This window comes from Lissotriton vulgaris, unplaced genomic scaffold (genome assembly GCF_964263255.1).
Source record: "Lissotriton vulgaris unplaced genomic scaffold, aLisVul1.2 SCAFFOLD_1588, whole genome shotgun sequence".
Lineage (NCBI taxonomy): Eukaryota > Metazoa > Chordata > Amphibia > Caudata > Salamandridae > Lissotriton > Lissotriton vulgaris.
In genome coordinates this window covers 374,444-393,796 of record NW_028253588.1, presented here as the reverse complement: position 1 = coordinate 393,796, position 19,353 = coordinate 374,444, and the positions used below count along the sequence as shown (strand labels likewise).

Sequence of the window (19,353 nt, the reverse complement as noted above, 5' to 3'; positions counted from 1 at the left end):
AACTAGGAACAGAGAGTTGAGTACCCCTGGGTCATACACACATGATTGTACCAATAGTTAGTAATGAAGATGGCTGGAGGCCATCTAAAAACTCAAAAAGACACTTTCAGTGGTAGGAAAGTTTAGGCAGGGACTAGAAGGGAGTGGTTGTTTTCTAAATACTGATTTCATCATCAAAAGCTATAATTTACGTGGTGTGAGTAGTTGCCCAAGGCGAACACAAGGAGATGATGGACGGAGCCCTGAAACTTTTCAGACACTCACCCCAAGTCACAGATCTGGGTTGTATCGGTCATCGTTCTTTAGCTCACTTCACCACTGCAGTTCAAACAAAACTATATGCAAATCAGTCTAGACCCTGTGCCTCATGGGAACAGTCCAGCCCGAACTGCTAAGCCATGTCTTCCCTGGACCAGAAACAAGCATCCTCAAGGAATAATCACAATCCTTCTCAGGTGAGCCCACTGAGTCACTAAATTAACGCCGCAGCAACCCCCTGATAGCTATAGCACAGAGAAGACTGGTTTATCTTACAGCAATGTGTAAAGTGTTTATACAGTACCCAAACAGTAATAAAGTTAAAAAACTAAGAATAAAAATGCCAAACTGAAATAGAAAAATAGAGTACATTTTTATGAAACGAATGACACCAAATGACAAAAATCCAACAAGAACTACCAGATATAAGAATTGTAAAAGAATTAAATAAAAATATCACCAAAAAGTAATAACCGCCAATCATAATCTGTGGAAGCGATAATGTGGGATCTAGGCGCGATTTCACAGTGACTTCAATGCTGCACAAGTATGATATACCAAGTGGGTTCATCCTGGTCAAAGAATGAACTTTCTTAGTGAGGGCCTGATTTAGAGTGACCATGCAGTAAAAGGCAGATTTGCTACACAGCCCATCCCCAGCCAAGAGCTAAAGCAGTGGTACTCTATTCTATGTCCTGTTGAACCTACTGGTACCCCTTTGTCTACTTCTGTCCTAGCCACTAACTCTGTCCACAGAAAACCTACTTCACACATACAAATCCCATCTCCAAAATGCCTACCACTGCCTTACTTAGGGATGCATCCCTGTTTGCAAATAGTACCACCATGACCAACAAAGTGATGCAGCCCATTCTTCCCCTTAGGTCAGACTTCAATCTCCAGGTTCAGCCAGCTCTGTACAAAAGGCCAACCGCAGCTACTGACAGCTGACAGTGTTAGGATTCAGGTCACAGAAATCCACATAGACGTGGATACTTCTGTCCTGTGCCTGAGGAAGACCTCACTCACAACTGTTGAGATGGCAAGGTATTGTCCACTTTCTACTGACGTCCCTTTGGCTTCTTAGTCATATCAGAGTGGGGGACTTACAATGTCAGGTGGCAGACATCCTCCTTCCACTATCATTTCTGTGATTTTAGAAAGTAAACTATTTTCGTGCTTGTCACCAGTGGGCCCACACAAGGTACCTGGCAGTTTCCACAGAGGACAAGGCATGTCATAACTGATAACCCTAAACTTCAACATCCTTTTCTGTCTCCAGACCCCTGGCTAAGGGCCCTTCCTTAGTTCTCTCAGAGCTCGTAGGGCATTCAGAGTGACTTATTACAATTTCAGAATGATAACACTTTCTTCTACTCTTACTTACACAATGTCGGGGATGACATCTTGTGACTGGCCCATTAGTATAGGGACTGCACCCTGAGGCTGAACGTGTGACTGGCAGTCCAAGACTTCTAAGGAGGACTCACAGTCCACATCATGAATGACATAATCTATCTGTTTACCGTAGGGGTGTTGCTGGGATTCTGCTCATGTGCAGAACAGTGAACAGTAACCCAGGACCTCAGTGAATTGTGGTGTACCAAAACTCACCTCAGTACCCAGAACCCCAAACCAACTAGCATCAGTGTCTCATTAGCTCTCGGTCCTATAGCGAAGCTACCAATGATTAGACAACCCAGAACATGCACCTTAGGGTACTCTCAGGAATGGGGGGAATCAAGAACAATCTTTCATTTTATTCTCATACCAGTCCACAACGTGAGTAATCAGAGACACGGAAAAGTTTAAAATGTTTAATTTAACGACATGCTCTAAGATGCAGCATTTTTCCTAACATAAGCATTAAAACCAATACAATCAGCGTTGTTACAATTCTATAAAACACAAAGGGAGAAATTATAATATAATGATAGTGGAAACAGGTCCTATAGCGCCTTGTGAACCACCCTCCCCTGCTAGGAACTAGGTTTTATAATAATCGAAGGTCTCTTAGGCTTGAATGGGGAACCCCATACCTCCAAGATCAGCAGAGGTGAATCACATCATAGGATCAGCAACACTCTCTTTCTCTGGAAAAGGTTCTCTCCAAGTGCCCAAATCATCCATGCAGTGCAATATTAAAGGCACTAGAATTTCAGTTAGCTGCAGCTGTGTTCATGTTGTTGCTAGAGCGTGGGCTGATCAACCCGAATAACAGCATACATTGTTATGGTGACCTTTAAGGCTTCTGCACGCAGTGTACAGACTAAGGTCGCGATGTAAGTCTAGGGATGTTAAAAACAAGCCATTCTAATGCTAGGAAAATCAAGCCGTTTAACTTGCAACAACAGTTACATGTAGTATTGTGTGCAATAGCTGCAAAGTGGCAAAATGATGTTTAAACTTCTAATAAGCTTATGCTAACATAGCAATGTGTGCAAGCAGGGCCCTGTCTTCACTACACCCTACCCTGATCGGAACACGTACATGAAGGGAGGCAATTTAAAAACGCAGAGTTCAAGTTCGAGTGAGACAGAACCAAGTTCAAAATTTGCCAAACTGGATTATTGGAAGTAATAAGTTTGAAATAGTAAGGAAAAAAATAAAAAATCCCAAAATGAGCAGTATACTGGCCATCATGGAAATGGAAAAAAAATAGTAAAACATTTTTTCGAGTACTTGTTGAAGACGGACCAATGCCAATTCAATCCATCAGTGTATAGGCACAGTACGTGGCAACTGCCTCCAAGATAAAGTCATTGTTATCATCAGAAAATAATCCAGCCATCCAATTCAATAACGTAAAGGAACATAGATGTTCTTTGATAGCCGGAGCCTCAAGCATCATCAGAGGACCACTCAGGTGTTCCTTTACGTTGGGCGCCATGTTACTGGGATTTTGCTCATGTGCAGAACTGTGCACAAGAACCCAGGACCTTAGTGAATTGTGGTGTACCAAAAAACTCACCTCAGTACCCAGAACCCCTAACTAACTAGCATCAGTGTCTCATTAGCTCTCAGTCCTATAGCGAAGCTACCAATGAATAGACAACCCAGAACATGCAACTTAGGGAACTCTCAGGAATGGTGGGAATCAAGAACACTCTTTTGTTTTATTCTCTTACCAGTCCACAATGTGAGTAATCATAGACATGGAAAAATTATAAATGTTTATTTTAACGACGTGCTCTAAGATGCAGTATTTTTGCTATCATAAGAAGGCATATGATTACAAATAATACGATCAGCGTTGTTACAATTCCATAAAACACAAAGGGAGAAATCATATTATAATGATAGTGGAAAGAGGTCCTATAGCGCCTTGTGAACCACCCTCCCCTGCTAGGAACTAGGTTTTATAATAATAAATGGTCTCTTAGGATTGAATGGGGAACCCCATACCTCCAAGATCAGCAGAAGTGAATCACATCAATACAGGGGATCTGTCTGGTCCGGAGCTCCTGTCTCCTGTTGTAGTGACATTTCAGGTAGAACCTCCTGGCCAGTCTTGGGTAATCTTCTGTCGGGGGAAGTAATCCCTGACCCTCCAACCCTCCCACTGTGGATATCTCCTGACTATTTTTCACCTGTGGGAGCTCAATGCCAAGGATGCAATCTATGGGTTAGTATGGGAACACTTTTTTATTTGTTTTATATAGATCAAACTTGACTCGAAGGTACCAATGTGCTTTACATGAACAACAGTTGATTTACGGAAGGACACATTCTTTTTTGATAGGCATGGATAGATTATCTGGTTTGCCCAAAATCACAGGATGTTGAGCATCCCTGTCGAGCCTCGAACCCAGTTCCACAGCTTGAAGGCTGACTGCTCTAGCCATAAGACTAAAGCTTCAGTGCAGCTATCCACCTTTACTCTAAGAAAACCATACACATTGGGCTGTCACCCTCCCACTCATTGACACTGACTACCATACAGACCTTTCCCTGCAAGTGCTGTTCCTAGGAGACCAACCTTTCCACCATAAAGGCCCAGCTATCACAGGTATCCCACAGAGCAGTGACATGGACCCTATTCAGTGTCACCCTTCAGATGTATTTCCTAGAACACCCTGGTGTCACCAGCTTACCGACTGGGCCCACCTCCCAAACAAGGGACACTAGTGCATGCTCTATACTTCTCATGCTAATAACCTCTCACTAGCGCTCCACCAGCAGCTCTTGCAAATGGTCTACTAGTTAGTGCCTTCATGGGCACTTGGTACATCCTGTCATGACAGATGACAGTCAAAGCACATACCCCTTTCAAAAGTCCCTTTCCCCACTGGATTATCACCTTCCTGCTTCCCTGTAGTGGGTTGGGACTCATTCTCCTTTTCAGAGGTTAGGGCTGAAGGGGGTTTCTAGAAATGTAAACTTCTGCAGGGGACCCAAAACACCATATTTGTAGTAACCACCTGGTACATTTGTGGACATTCTGGTGTTGAGCCACAAGGTCTGCTTCCTCCCAAATTGCATAGGATTAGTTTATTCCTGTGCTAAGGCACCTCTCTAAAACAACTGCTAAAGATGAGTTCCTGGACAGTCAAAATATGCTGACTAGGGCTTTTGGTCTGAACTAAGATATGGCTTACATACATATGAACACAGTTGAAAATAGCAGGTGAAGAGGTGGAGCCTGACCATGTTCAAGATGGTCACCTCTGTGTGAGTCACTGGGAATTGACCAGTGTAGGAAATCTCTCCAAAAAGAAACCAGATCTTGAGCGATGCCTGCTCTGCAGGAGCTTAAAGATAAGATTCAGTAGACAGAGGGTGTTGCCATAACACACTTAACTGACCGGCAATCAAAACATACCAGTGTTTTTCTGACCAGACCATGTCCTCCTCCACAATATCTTGTCCATAACAGGCTCAAAGGCCTGCAGCGCCATCCATCTCTGAACTTGTGCTTGGTGCACCACTATTGCAATAGGCCCAGAGGCTGCAGCAGACACAAAGCCAGAGGGGAGCTACCTTGCTTGAAACTTCAGAGTGAGTCCTGATTGAGTTTCAGTCCTAAAAGCACTTGCAGAGTGACATTTCAACTTTTCTATCCCCTAAAGGGTCTGACATAGAGCAAGGCCTGCAATGACCCTGTGTGTCTACAGCATTTAGGCATGGTCTTTGGCCATGCGCTCGCGTATCCGGGTACAGGGTCTATGAGAAAGCCCCACACTCCTGGATTCCATAGTGCTGACTGTGAATAGTCATGATGCATTGTTGCCCAGTGAATTGTTTTGTTGTTTTTAACTTTCTCTAGGATTTGCAGAACAAGGATATTGAATGTGTCCAAACAACTTTTAGTTACAGTCAATCACTGAAATTGCTCAAATACTCTGAGCATATGTGCATCCTGAATTGAGCAAAGGAGAAATGCTTAGTCTTCCATTAGAACTTGTTTACCAATTTCAAAGGAACGAAAATCCAATCCTCAAAGGATCTGTCAATTAAAAGTGAAAATGCACAAATGTCCCTTTTCCATTATTCTGTGAAACCCTTCTAACAACTTCTAGTAATGTTAATTTTTCATAAACTACAAAACGGTATTCATTTGAATAAAGGTTTACTTCATGCAAATTTTAATGTAAATATATGCAGGCGTTTAAAGTTGCAGCAAGCAAAATTTACAAGGGGAGTTTAGATTCAATGCCTTTTTATACCTTTCTTGAATTTTACACCCCAGACAGATTTGTCTCAAAACGGACTCATAGAAATTTAGGGGCAAGTCATGCAGTGCAGCACAGCAAGTTATCATGCTGCACAGCAAATCACCTTGCTGCACTGCATGACAGGGAAAGGCCAAGAATGCGCTGTCTTTTAGGCAATATTGCACATTCCTGCCTTATCCCCATTGCTAATGTTTTGGCTATCTAGTGCCAATGCAGGCACTCTTGCACTATGCTGCAAAGGTGCCTCCATGCATGCAGGATTATTTGTTTTCAGAAAGAGTCACATTCCTGCACAAAACCAATTATGTGAGACATATCCCTGTGTCTTTGTGTGCTGCAGAAGCACAGAGAAAGAGGAAGAAATAGTTCTCCTTGTTATGCCTCCCCAGGGAAGGTGTAATATTTGGGGCATTCCCAGGTTTAGAAGTTCTGGTAAGGCATCAAAATCCATGGGGTTGCAGGGAAACACCCACGGAATGCTCATGAAACGCCTTCCCAGGGCAGAGTAACGAAACAGAGTGATTTGTGATGCATTACTACAGAGTTTTGATGCCACTTAGAGCCAAGCAATTTGGCTTTCCATTGCTTTAAATATCTGACTTAAGGCTAGGGTGGCTCTTGCACGCTGTTGTTTAACACATTTACAAAAAGATGAGTATAAACCTGGTCCACCCAAGTCTACGAAATAATTAAATGTCTTTCTTTTAAAGTAGTTGGTTTGTTTAATATTCGAATTATGATGTTCTAAAGCACAATTTCCTTACAAAAATCCTGGAAGGCATATGTAGGTTTGAACAGGTTTTATAAATAGGGCAATGAGAATAGAATGATGTGAGACTCGCAAGCCTTTAGCAACCACATCATTGAAAGACAAATTGAGTAAAAAGTGTCAGAAAAACCTAGGTATAAATCGATATCCATCCTGTATCTTTCACATGTGACAATATCTATTAGACTTAGACCTTACACCCCACAGCACCTTGAGACCCTCACGGGTGAGTAGTGCACTCTATAAATCACTGATTGATTGACCCTTAATGCCCACATACAGTTTGAGGTCCAATGTAAAATGTGCATGAACTTATCCAGATTCAACTGAGGCCCAGTTTATGTGCTCCTGTGCCTAGCTGTCCCTCTGAGATAACCATCTAACTCCTTTCTCCAAATATTTACATTGGTTTCTATTGCAGTATGCAATTTCCTTTGTCGATATAATTTTATTGTGGCTGGAGTTCAGAGCAAATAATTGAGCTATGTTTCTCGAAACCTGACAGTGAGATTACAATTATCATGTACACCGGTTAGTATGTGAAATATATTTTAGCATACTCATATATCCTAGTGTAAGAGAATGTTAGAAATATAGAAATCAAAAAGTGCAGAAATTTAAAAAATCTATTTAACCTCGTGCTTAAATTTGATTACATTTAAATTATTATTGAAACATCTACACAATCCAATCTCTAATATCCTTTAGCTTGGAAGCCACCGAAAAATATATCAAACATCTAATATTGGACCCCAAGAGAAGAAAGCATGTGCTTTGCAGTGCACAATGAGGCTTATTAGATCCAGTCCAATCAATTTCCCAGCCTCAGAGATCCATTCACAGCATGTTCTTTTAACTTCATACAAGAAGTGAGGACTTTCCAGAGCGCTTGTCTACGTTTTGTGTTTCCCAGAAGTAGGACAATGGATTGTGCAGTAACCAGTGCCTCAATGCAGGCTGATGAAATATGCTGAAGAAAAGGATCTTGAGTACACAATTTGAAAACTTCAGAAAATACAAATAAAATGTTAAAGAAAAGGAGAGACCCCAGCATTCGTGCAGCTTCAGAATGACATTCCAGCTGCAGTTGGCTGATCCCCGATGCATTCTCTTTCATCCGCTTATTATGTCTGTAAAGGGAGACGAGGATGAATGTCATAGAGACAATGTCAATGAAAAGAGGTATGTAGTCAATAATAGCACCATATACGTAGGAGGATTTGACATTAGCTGCACTATTGTTGACAGTTACTAAAGCTGTATGATTAATTGTTCCATTGTTCAGGTTTTCTCCATCAGAACTCCAGTATAAAGTGATGCTGAGGACTAGTGAGCCCACCATGGATCCAAGGAGCAGCCAAGGCACCACCTTTGAGATCCTCAGCTTTAGCCAGATGAAGATGTGGTGGTTGAAGTCAACGATCTCCACACAGTAGAAGACATAGAGGCATGCGGTGAACCAGGAATAGGAGCAACCAGACCATATTTCAAGTTGTGATAGAAAAGAAGCGACATAATTAATTCCATGAACATCCAGCAATGTCAAAGTAATGTAAGATTGTCCAACTGTAGTGCACTGATAGCAAGCAGATGAGAAACCCTGAGCCACTAAGATGAGATCACAGGTGTCGAGCGTTCTAACTTTAGCAAATTTTAAGAGATTAAATGCCACGGTGAATGCACTGGTGAGTATTCCAACCACCTCGAATACCAATGTGATAGTCAAATATTCTATTGTAAGGAAAAGCCTCATTTTCTGTCCTCTTTGTGTGGGTCTTTCACTGAATTCACGAACAGCTATGCTTGTCTCTCCTAAGCTGTCTTTGAGGATCATGGGCAGGGTTTCTATAAAATTATCCCTCAACCTGCAGCTGTGTCGGGTTTAAGGTATCACTGGTGGCTTTCTTGTCACAGCTATAAATATGGCTTTGCATTAATGCAAATCTGACACATTTGCTAATGCACCTGAAGAATCACAAGTTAAGACAAGCTCTTTCACTTCCATTCAAGAGCTGCAAATCTACAACATGAAGTCAATTTTTAGATTGCCATTTTATGTGCTCAAAGACACTTTAAAATTCATTTGTCCAGAGAGAGAAGTAGCTTAAAGCACATTCCACATATAAATTCCATACAAACTAAATAATGTATTCAGAGCTTGAGTTTGAAAATTGAAAAATATTCATAATTCAAATACTTTTAATTAAAAAAGAAAAAGTGAAATGAAATATGCAGTCATTAATTACCATGCAACGTCTCCAAGAATGTAACTTCTTCTTCATGACAGTCTTCCTTATGCAAGTATTGTGGTAAATTCTTTTACTTTATTTCCATGCTTATACGATTTTTGATGTTGTGCCACATTTGTTGTCACTGGCCAGAACACTGTTATCCATGTTAGTGTACATAAACATCTAATACATATATTTAAGCTCTTTGTGGGATGTTAGTCATTTTCAATAAAGGCATTTCATTATCGGGAAATGTAGATCGAAAGTTAGCCCTGTTTTTATGTGTGAATATAGCGGCTCACTCCAACAGGCACCTGTTAGTTGTCTAGTGAAAGGTACTGTCTTGCTATTTAGGCAGTACACTTCACTCCAATACTCCATTTAGATGAAACCTTGTTTAAAGACTTCTCTTTCTCTCATTTTTTTATTGGGTGCATACCCTATCACACCCATCTTTCTGTTCCTTGCTGTTGAGCGGGAGAAGATTTGTATTACACTGTCAATGTTATTATTTTCCCTATTCGATAAAGGTGAAAATACCATGGAGTTGTTTTTGATTGTCAAACACCTGCTTGATAGTCCTGTATCTGCTTATAGGTCTCTTCCATTACAAAAGACATTTATAAATGTTGTTCTTATTTTCATTTCCATTCATCAGCTTGATAAAGTAGATAAGTATTTGGAAAAACAACCCAATTAAAAAGCTAATTAAAGTATTTCAATTAGCAGGAATATTAATTGGTTAGGTGCAAAGGTTATCTTTTATATCTATACAGCATTCAGTTCCTGCTGTCCAGTGGTTACTTCTTTCTCCATAATGAATGGAATAGACAGCCAGGAGAACAAATCATTTTACAGTTGCTATGCGGTATTCAACTCTTGTGGCCCGGTGGTCACTTCTTTCTAAATAGTGAAGGAAATTTGGGGGCAAAGTTTCAAGGCTGTTGTACAGACACAAACACTCTCATCATGAGGTTTGGGCCACATAAATGCTCTTTTTTCATGCACCAATCCCTTTTTGGGAATCGGGAAGTTTTATGACTACATACAGAAGCGCTAATTGTAAGGGCCATGCTGTAGGTATCCCTTCCAGGTACCAACTTGATATGACATACATAAATGTTTTATGATCATAATCATGGGACTCCCACCCTTTTTTTGTTGATTGTATAAAAAAGCTTGCTAGCGAGTAAGTAGGGGTCCACTGGTACCCCTTTTAGGAAAAGAGTGCACAAAAAAGGTTATTTGAAGGTGATAACAAATATGGAGATCTGCTAACCCAAGGAGGCCACCATCCTCAAAGTGAGTCCCAATTTGCAACCTGCCTTATTAATTTTCATGAGATAGGTCGCATTGAGACCTAATCTGAATTTGAATCTGATGAACCAAACTATTAGTACATAGCTCAGTCCATAAACCTGCTCAAACAGAGGGAGATCATGATGATGATAACTAAGATCCCTTCCATGAAGTAAAGCATGTGCAAGGCTTCTACTGTAATACCTCATTCTAACACTGGTGTTCTCTCAAATAATGATTTAGAAACTTCATCTTATCATAATATCCTCGGATATATATTGTAACCTCAAAAATATAATTTTCAGGAATATTGCAGGCTAGAATATCGCTTTTTAAAATAGTTTTTATTTTGTTGGAAAATATCTTAATAAATATTGTTTCCGTGTTAATTTTTTTAATCAATTATGGTAGTGTAACGAAAATTATAATTTTCTTTTAATATCCATTTATTTCTATGGATAGGCTATAGATGTGTACACCATATATATTCTAAAACTAAAAAACCCAAAAGTGTAAAAAGTAGTCCCTTGGGGGCGTGGTCACGTGTAACAACGTGGCTGTGGGCATCAAAAAACTAAATATGTGGTCACAGGCAAAGAGGGCAAGTTTAAATTGCACACATAGAGCGCCTCTTACATTGCACATTTAGGGCCAGATGCATCAAGCATCCATTTTGCGATTCCTTATTAGCGAAAAATAAGGAATCGCTAATAAGGAATAGCAAAATGGAATGCATCAAGCAATCACTATAAAAATAGCGATTCCTTAGAATTCCTTAATTGCGACTCGCAAATTGCGAGTCGCAATTAATGAATACCTCCCCATTAATTCCTATGGGCCTAGAGGCCCGTAGGAATGAATGGGAAGACAATCTCAATTTGCGAATCGCAATTAGCGATTCGCAAATTGAGATTGCGAGTTCAAGGGTGCAGGGGTGTCCAAAGGACACCCTGTTACACCCCTGAATGTGATCTGTACACATATGTTGCGCACACACATGCCCTTAGGGCATGTGTGTGCGTAACATGAAACTTTGAAAAATGCACAAAAGTGCATTTTTCAAAGTTTTTGCAAATTACCATGAAGTTGTACTTCGTGGTAATTTGCGTGCCCTATTAGCGAATTCGCTATTTTTGATACTTTCATGCATTGCATTTAAGGAATCTCAATTTGAGATTCCTTAAATGCAAACAATCTCAATTTAGCGAATTCTCTATTTGCGATTTTTGCATTTGGGATGATGCATCCCAAATGCAAAAATTGCACTCGCAAAGGGCCAGATTCTGAGAATCTGGCCCTTTTGCGAGCGCATTTCGCTTGATGCATCTGGCCCTTAGAGCGCAAATGCGCTTTCACATAATTTAAAACCATACACTTGATCGAGATCGGAAATGATTCACCAGATTTGACACAATATTTAAAAAATGGATGCTATCATAAAAACGCAATTAATGATTGAATTATGCATTTAAAAATAGCGCAGACATTACCAAAAGACGTCTTCATGTAGCGCTGACCCATATTTCTAATTGCCGGCTACATGTACTGCGACACCATATTTAAATTACAATGCATTACACTCGAAGGCTAAAGCGGGAGTGCCTTCCACAATGACGTCACACAGGGGGCTGGGTTAATAACATTTGTCACCAATCACAACTCTGCTAATGAAACACACACACAACTTAGGATAAAAAAAATACGAACTCTGTAACCATTGGGCAAACACGTCATAAAGGGGGCAGGAAGTAAACAAGGCTCCGTTTGTCCAACGCGAGGAGGATTGATTTATGCATCTTTACACAGCGTGGACATTCCAAATGACTTTTTGAGATAGCGCACACCCGTATTCAAAGAGAACTTCGTTTTACATACCGCATTTAATCACCATATGCGTGTTTCACAGAGCGCGCCGAAAGCAAAGTTTATAACACGTACTTCAGCAGCTTACAATTAAAGACAAAGGCGTCTTTATATAGCGCACTACACTGCCATGCCTGCAACTACTTCTGTGGTGCTGGGCGAGGAAGCAGCCTCATAGTGCCTCAAAGCATGCGCCTGGCGGTATTTATTAACCTCCGCCGTGCTCATCCTCATGCATTCTATAAATATTGCAGCCGGCTGACTAACAGACCCTCGGTGTATTGAAGTGCCCAAATTAAAGAGGCAGGCGGCTGCAATTCGCTTTCAACCTGCTAAAAACACAACTACACAACTATGTGACATTTATGCACGCTGTGTTTGCGAGGCAGGGTTTGGCATGAGAGAGAGTTGGCTTTAAATCTTTTAGTTCGTCAAACACGTAGGTGCAGGAGTTTCAAAACAGACAGAAGCACAGACGTGATGCTGCCACCGCATCACAAAAGGCACACTCAGGCACAACAAAAAACGATATTCAGGCAATGGTGGCACTTGTGCAAGTATAAACAAAAAACGAAATGTGAGAGGTAGCATACTGTATATTAAACTAGCAGCCCGTCCCGACGTTGTCCGGGGATGAAAAGTAAAGTGTGTAATGTTGTTACAGATGAAGTATGTCATTATTGTAAGATTTCGCGGTAAACTACATTTTTTGTTTCATTTGAATGAGGATGTAGAATAAATTGATTTTGCACATTCCCGGTGCGAGAGAGGGCAACATATAACTGGCCATGAGTGAAGCACTCTTCTCGTAAGTCAATGCCTATAACTTTATATGTTTGACCTTGCGATTTGTTAATGGTAGAAGCAAAGGCAATGTTAATGGGGAATTGCAAACGTTTAAATTGAAATGGTAGATCTGTAGGTATCATGGGTATGCGTGGAATGTGAGCTAACTGGCCAGAAGCAGGGCCAGATAGAATAGTTGCTTTAATGACATAAGGTAAAAGACTTTTAACTTGTAGTCGGGTTCTATTGCATAGATTTGGCGGATGTAGGTTTCGCAATAGGATGATTGGAATGCCAACTTTTATTTGGAGTACATGAGGTGGAAGTACCGAAGGGTTAAGTGAGTTTAGGAATTCTTGAGGATAATGTACTGCGTCTTCAGTATGTAATACTGTGTCAATGGATTTATATACATTTGTTTCCCCTGGGATTTGAAGTAGTATGTGTTCATTGATGTGGTTGACACTTGTGTTTCTGGGTGCAACTATAGCTCTTTGACAAATCCATTGGTAGTCTTTGTTAATTATATTGTGAACGTCTGGGTATACATGTTGTATGAGTTCCTGTAAGTTTGAGACAGCCGTCCCTAAATTTTCAATATTAATTGTATCATTTGTGTTGTGTAAATCTCCATTGCCAACTTGTAGTAGAAGATCAGCAAAGAGATTATCTCCACCTCCTAAATGTGTTCTCATGTTAGTGCGTAAGGTAAGAGTTTGTACGGAGTCCCATAGGTGCGATGCTTTTAAGCATGCTTTTAGTATATCAGCACGTGTTCCTCTTGGGACAACAGGAAGAGTCTGACGGAAGTCACCTGTAAAGACAAAAGTGACCCCACCCATGATTGTTGGACAATTTCTAATGTCTTGTAGAGTTCTGTGTATGGCGTCTATATGTGCGCGGTGTGTCATAATACATTCGTCCCACATGATAAGAGACACTTTTTGAAGCAGGGTGCCTAAGAGTCCGTCTTTGCGTACTGAGCAAGTGGATTCATTTTCAATGGAAACAGTTAAAGGTAGTTTAAACGTGGAGTGTGCTGTTTTACCTCCAGTTAGCAAAGTGGCAGCTATTCCAGAAGATGCAACTGCCAGAGCCAATAGTCCTAATGAGCGTATTTTTGCAAGTATTAGGTTGATTAAGTAAGTTTTCCAAGTCCCTCCTGGTGCGTCTAAGAAGAATATTTTTCCATCTTTTGTTTTCACACTTTCAACAATGGTGTTGTATGCTATTGTTTGATCAGGCACTAAGTTTGACAAATTTTGTGCAACATATTGCAGTAGGTTTTCTGTAGAGTTGTCAAAATCAGTATGGTTGTACGCTGTATGTATCGTTCTATTTGTTTGTGGCAGTTTGAAATCTTTTAAAGTTTTTTCACTTAGTACATACAGCGAGTCTTCAATTATTATGAGACCCTGGTTAAATATGTCATTACTCATTGGTATTGATTCATCATTTGTTTCTTAACGCCTATTTTGTAGTATACCTTCACACAAATCTTCTTTGTATTGGTCCCATAAAGTAAGAGGATCAGATGGGTTACAAAACAGCAGAATAGTAACAAATAATTCACGTAACTTAGATGGGGAATGTGAAAGTGCAGCATCACCTAATGTATGTTTCCAATGTTGGTCGTCTTCAATGAGTCCAAGTTCTTTACACGCTGCTTGATAGGTAGGCATTAGTTGTCCGTTAACTGTTAAAAGAGTTTCAAAGCCTGTAGGTCCGCGAACATGTTGTAAAAGAATGCGTAAGTGGAAACACTCCGATTGGTTTGGGTGCATAGTGTACATTCTACCAAGAGCTGAGTCTTTTTTTACACCAGGGTGTCCTAATACTTGCCGTCCACGTTTTCGCCTTTTAAAACTTGAATTTGACCATGTATAGTAGTGTGGTACTTCTTGGTATAGCAATGTTTTTGCAAAATTGTCTGTGGCACACAATTGGAAGAAGGCAGTAAGCGTTGTGTGCGTTGGGTTCTGTGCTACATGTAGAATGTTCTTGTCATTGAAATAGACTCTTTGACCATTTTCAAGATGCACAGCTAGATGTGTGACAGTGGGATGGCGTTCATGAATGTGAAACTCTAGAATGCGCCACATTGCTTCGGAAGTGCTAATATACCGTCCATTTAAATATGTGTCTATTTCATTGTGTTTGTTTTCAATAGCAGCAGTTGCTTGATCCAAGCCTTTGTTAATATATTTGCAAATATATTTGATAGCTTTAACAGATTGGCAGTATTCAATATTAATGTGAGCATTGAAAGTGCGACAGAGTATTGGGGAATAGGGAACAACCCACTGATTATTGACAGTGACTTCCTGTCCTCTGACTGTCATTGTGACAGTATGTCCACCATGTTCAGTGTTCCTTCTACGATAAATGGGATAGCCGTTAACCCCAGTTTCGGTCTCATTAATGAGAGGGCATGGGTATTTTTTGGTGCAAATCCCGTTTTTCATACATGGTGAAAGAATGTTGTGTTCACCACAAGGTTTTTTCCCATGCGGGCTGTGTAGAGCCTGCAAATATAGCCCAATGAGAAAAGACTTTGATATTCCTCATGGTAAGACCAACAGGAAGATAACTCAGTTTCTGACGTGTAGCTCAACACATGTGATATACGTACTTGAATGTCCGTGCAAGAAAAGATATGTTGGCAGCACGACAGTTATGGCCAAAAATAGAGTGATGCAACACTTAAGGGCAATTACTAACCGGGATCCCCAATACCCAGTTGCGAGGCATTTTGCCCAACATCATAGATCTAATTGCAATCTGTTAACGTATTTTGCAATTGAACAAGTGAGGCAAAACCAAAGAGGGGGTAACAGAGAGATACAGTTGAGAAAGAAGGAATCCAAATGGATTCTAGAATTAGAAACACGACAGCCGAATGGACACAATGACCATGAAGAGCTAGCAGTTCACCTATATGATTCCTAAGGACGTAACTAGGAAGTAAGAATACTGTATCTATGAAAATGTATGAAAATTGAACTAATGTATGTTTATCTTGATGAAGTGGTTCTGTTCTATGAAAACTAAAGCTTGAAAGTGTATATATGTTTTTAATGAGAATCGTAGCACAATTGTAATTTAATTAATTTTTGTTTTACTCTAACAGGTAGAATCAAGATGCTCTTATTAGGGATCACGTGCACTTCACGAGCAATTGACCCTGTCACCCAGAGGATTCACGGGAGAATAGAGTAGAAGACGTCTTCACTTAGTAATGTGAAGATTTATTCACTTAAGTTCACGTTTTTTCACCATATGTTTCTAAAATAAGCTCTCCCCAGAGACATTGAACCCTGACTAAGCCACTAGGCGAAAGAAGAAGGGAATAGAAAGAGTACTAGCACAACTAGCCACTGTGGCGAAAGGAACTTGAGAGAAAGAAAGAAATGTACTTAACTGCTACAATGAATTAAGTGGTTTTGTAAAGTGAGACATCAGGGGTAAAACGAAAATGTAACACAAGTACACTCCAAGATGTCGGCCAAAATGAAATGTGCAGTCCTGTTTCTATGGCTTACACAAATTGTGTATGTAACTGGTGGAAAGCTAATGGATTGTTGTGTGAGCAAGGGAGCAGAAGCTTCCGAAACGCGTAACAGCAATAAAGCAACACTGTGTACCATCTGGTTTCTGAGCGTGCGTTTAAACTTAGATATTATTGAAATTGATTGACTGGCGGGGCTCTGCCAGTGCAAACGCGCCACCAGACTACGGGAGGTTCCGCCGCAAACGAGCCGTGGAGAGTAAGCATATATATATATATATATATATATATACAGGAATAGTAATGCCACAATTTTAATGGAGGTTGCGGCACAAGGACAGGAGCTGAAGCCACACACAAAATAACAAAGTGGGAAAACAGGCTTCTCGGCTGCTGATAGAAAGCGGCGGTATTGCCAGCACTAATTTATTTCATAGTCTCCGCCCTCCTGGGCATGGCCACACCGTGGCCTCATGGTCATTGAAGTGCCAGAATCTTACTACAGTGAGTTGCCGTGTCATTGCAACATTTCTTAAAAGTCAAACCCAAGTGGGTGTGCGTGGCCCTAGTCCCACCACAAGCCACACATCATTACCTCCATTACACGGCTCCCGTCCTGAAAGATGCAACGTTATTCCACATCGCAGCATGACTGTAAAACAGCAAGGCACTCTCCGCGGCCCAGGCGTGACAGCTACAAAACCACAACAAAGATCGCCCGAAATGGAGAGGCCCACACAGGAGTAGTAATGCCACTATATGTAATATATATATTACCTACTGGCAGTTGCCAGTAGGTAGTTGTAGTTAGGACCTAGTTTCCATAGGAAAAGCGTTTTTTGATTTCTCAATATCTTTGGCGCCGGTTGATGAATCTTCACGAAATTTTCAAAACTAGTGGCCAGCTCCGGTCAGCTTCTGTCTTGAAAGTTTCGGGTTGATTGGAGAAGTGGGGCTGAGAAAAAAAGGGGGTCCCAAAACGTGTTTTCCCCATGTAATTTTCCATAGGAAACTTTAGACACAGATACAGGCCGAACTGTTGAATGGAATTACACCAAATTTGGCAAAAAGGTAGCCAGGGGTTCAGAAAGAGCCCTTCTTGTTAAATGGTGTAAATCCATTTAGTAGTTCCTGAGAAATTGGGAAAAGAAAAGGTTTCGATATCTAGGGCAGTGGTGGGTTCGCGAACCCTACCGAGCACGAGCTTCATGGTGATTGGCTGCCAACACTCCAAACCAGGAAGTGTTGGCAGCCATCCTGTGACTCAGCAGAACAGAGTCACAAGAAAACAGTGAAACACAGTGAAAAACAAGAAAAGGGGGCAGGGTAGAAACACCCTGGCCCCCTAGGCCTGCTCAGGGGGTCCCAAACAAGCATTTTTTTCAAATCGGCCAAATTTGCACCGTGGTCGCGAATCACGCCGCGAAAATAAAAAAAAACGATATATATATATGTGTGTGTGTGTATTTGCGGACACCACCGATCCATAGGATGCACACACACACGTTTGTGTATATTTATTTATTCATGTCTCTGCTCCACTAGCTAAACAACACATACATGTGCATTTATGTATGCATATGTAGGCTTATTTCGACATGTAAACATGCGTATTTCTGTTCAAACACAAATATTTATGATTGTGTCGCTATCTTCGTAGTGCTCGCTCGCACATAGACACAAACACGTTCACATATGTATGTTTATGTGTGAGTCCGTCTATTTCTTTGTGTTCATGTGCACTTTTATTTCTATGATCCCTTTTGCCCCTGTTACTACGTATATTTATGCACATGTTAATGTTTTCTGAAAAGTGCACACGGATGGTTTAAATGTGCCTGTTTATTTATGCTTGTGTCCGTGCATTCCTCCATATTTAAACAAACAAGCATTTGTGTAAGTTCCCTGTGAAACGTTCCGTAAATCTCATGGCACGTGCCTCTGGGCGCTGCCCACCTCAAGAACTTGGGGATGAATGCTTAGGAGCCGGGGGGTGCTGTGTCACCCGTTGTGCCTGCACATACAGCACACCAACTGAACCAAGGCCTGTTCGGGACCGCCTCGAGTCACATCCCTTGAGTGACATGCGTGGGGGCTGCCGGCATGTGAGGAGCCTACTGTCACGTGACACGCACCCCGGGCAATCAGCACAATAGGCATACAAGGCACACAGACAAAACCTGCACAGCATATGCAACAAGTATTACTTACACACCTCATACTGCACTGTATAATTCACACTCAATACTCTTAAGAGCATAACATAACACACACCATACCGGCACAAGTCACGCAAGTAATCACCACTCACTATACCATACAAAACACCGCAAATACAACACAACAGCAACACAATATACACACTGCCACTTAGAATACACAAAAAAGGAAACTCCAGAGCCTGACCCTTAGTTTCACTTCTGAGGGTGCACCTGCTGCCCTCTCTCTCGTATACCCCCCTCTTCCCTGTCCGGCTGCATATCCCTATCTTGCTCTGCTCTCGCTCTGCTGTCTTTCTCTCTTTCTCTCTCACACACATATTCCTCTGCAACTATCTGCCTCTGTCAGGTAATCTAACTTCTGCAAGGCCTCTTTCTCTCTCGCATGCTCTATTGCACTCTATTTCTTCTCCTCTCTCTTCCCCTTTCCCTTCACTCTCCTCCTCTTTCCACCTCAATATATACTCTTACCTATTTCTCTTGTGTTCTCTCCTCTCTCTTAGTCTCTCCAACGCGTTCGTGTAGTATATGCAAGAAGCATGTGGGTGCGTGAGTAAATTCGAAGACAGAAGTGATGAGAGTTGCGGGTTCTGTACAAATGCAAGCACAGTGTGAAAGGGCAGAGGGTGGCGTGTGAGGAGACAAGAAAACCTGTGAAAACACATGAAGATAAACTGTGGTGAGCAGCAGGCCGTGTGTGAGGGTAGCATTGCACGGGGGTGAGACAAACAACACAATGGAGGGG

General features: G+C 41.2%; 1 protein-coding gene across 1 annotated transcript; it reads right to left on the bottom strand.

The window, feature by feature from the left end:
- Positions 1–7,513: 7,513 nt before the first annotated feature.
- On the bottom strand, positions 7,514–8,536 carry LOC147660916 (taste receptor type 2 member 9-like). Its single transcript, XM_086951429.1, has one exon. The coding sequence runs from the start codon at positions 8,534–8,536 to the stop codon at positions 7,514–7,516; it is 1,023 nt and encodes a 340-aa protein (XP_086807555.1).
- Positions 8,537–19,353: the final 10,817 nt, after the last annotated feature.

What these genes read in the sequence shown, in the direction of transcription:
- LOC147660916 (XM_086951429.1), bottom strand. Translation starts at nt 8,536, where the DNA reads ATGATCCTCAAAGACAGCTTAGGAGAGACAAGCATAGCTGTTCGTGAA.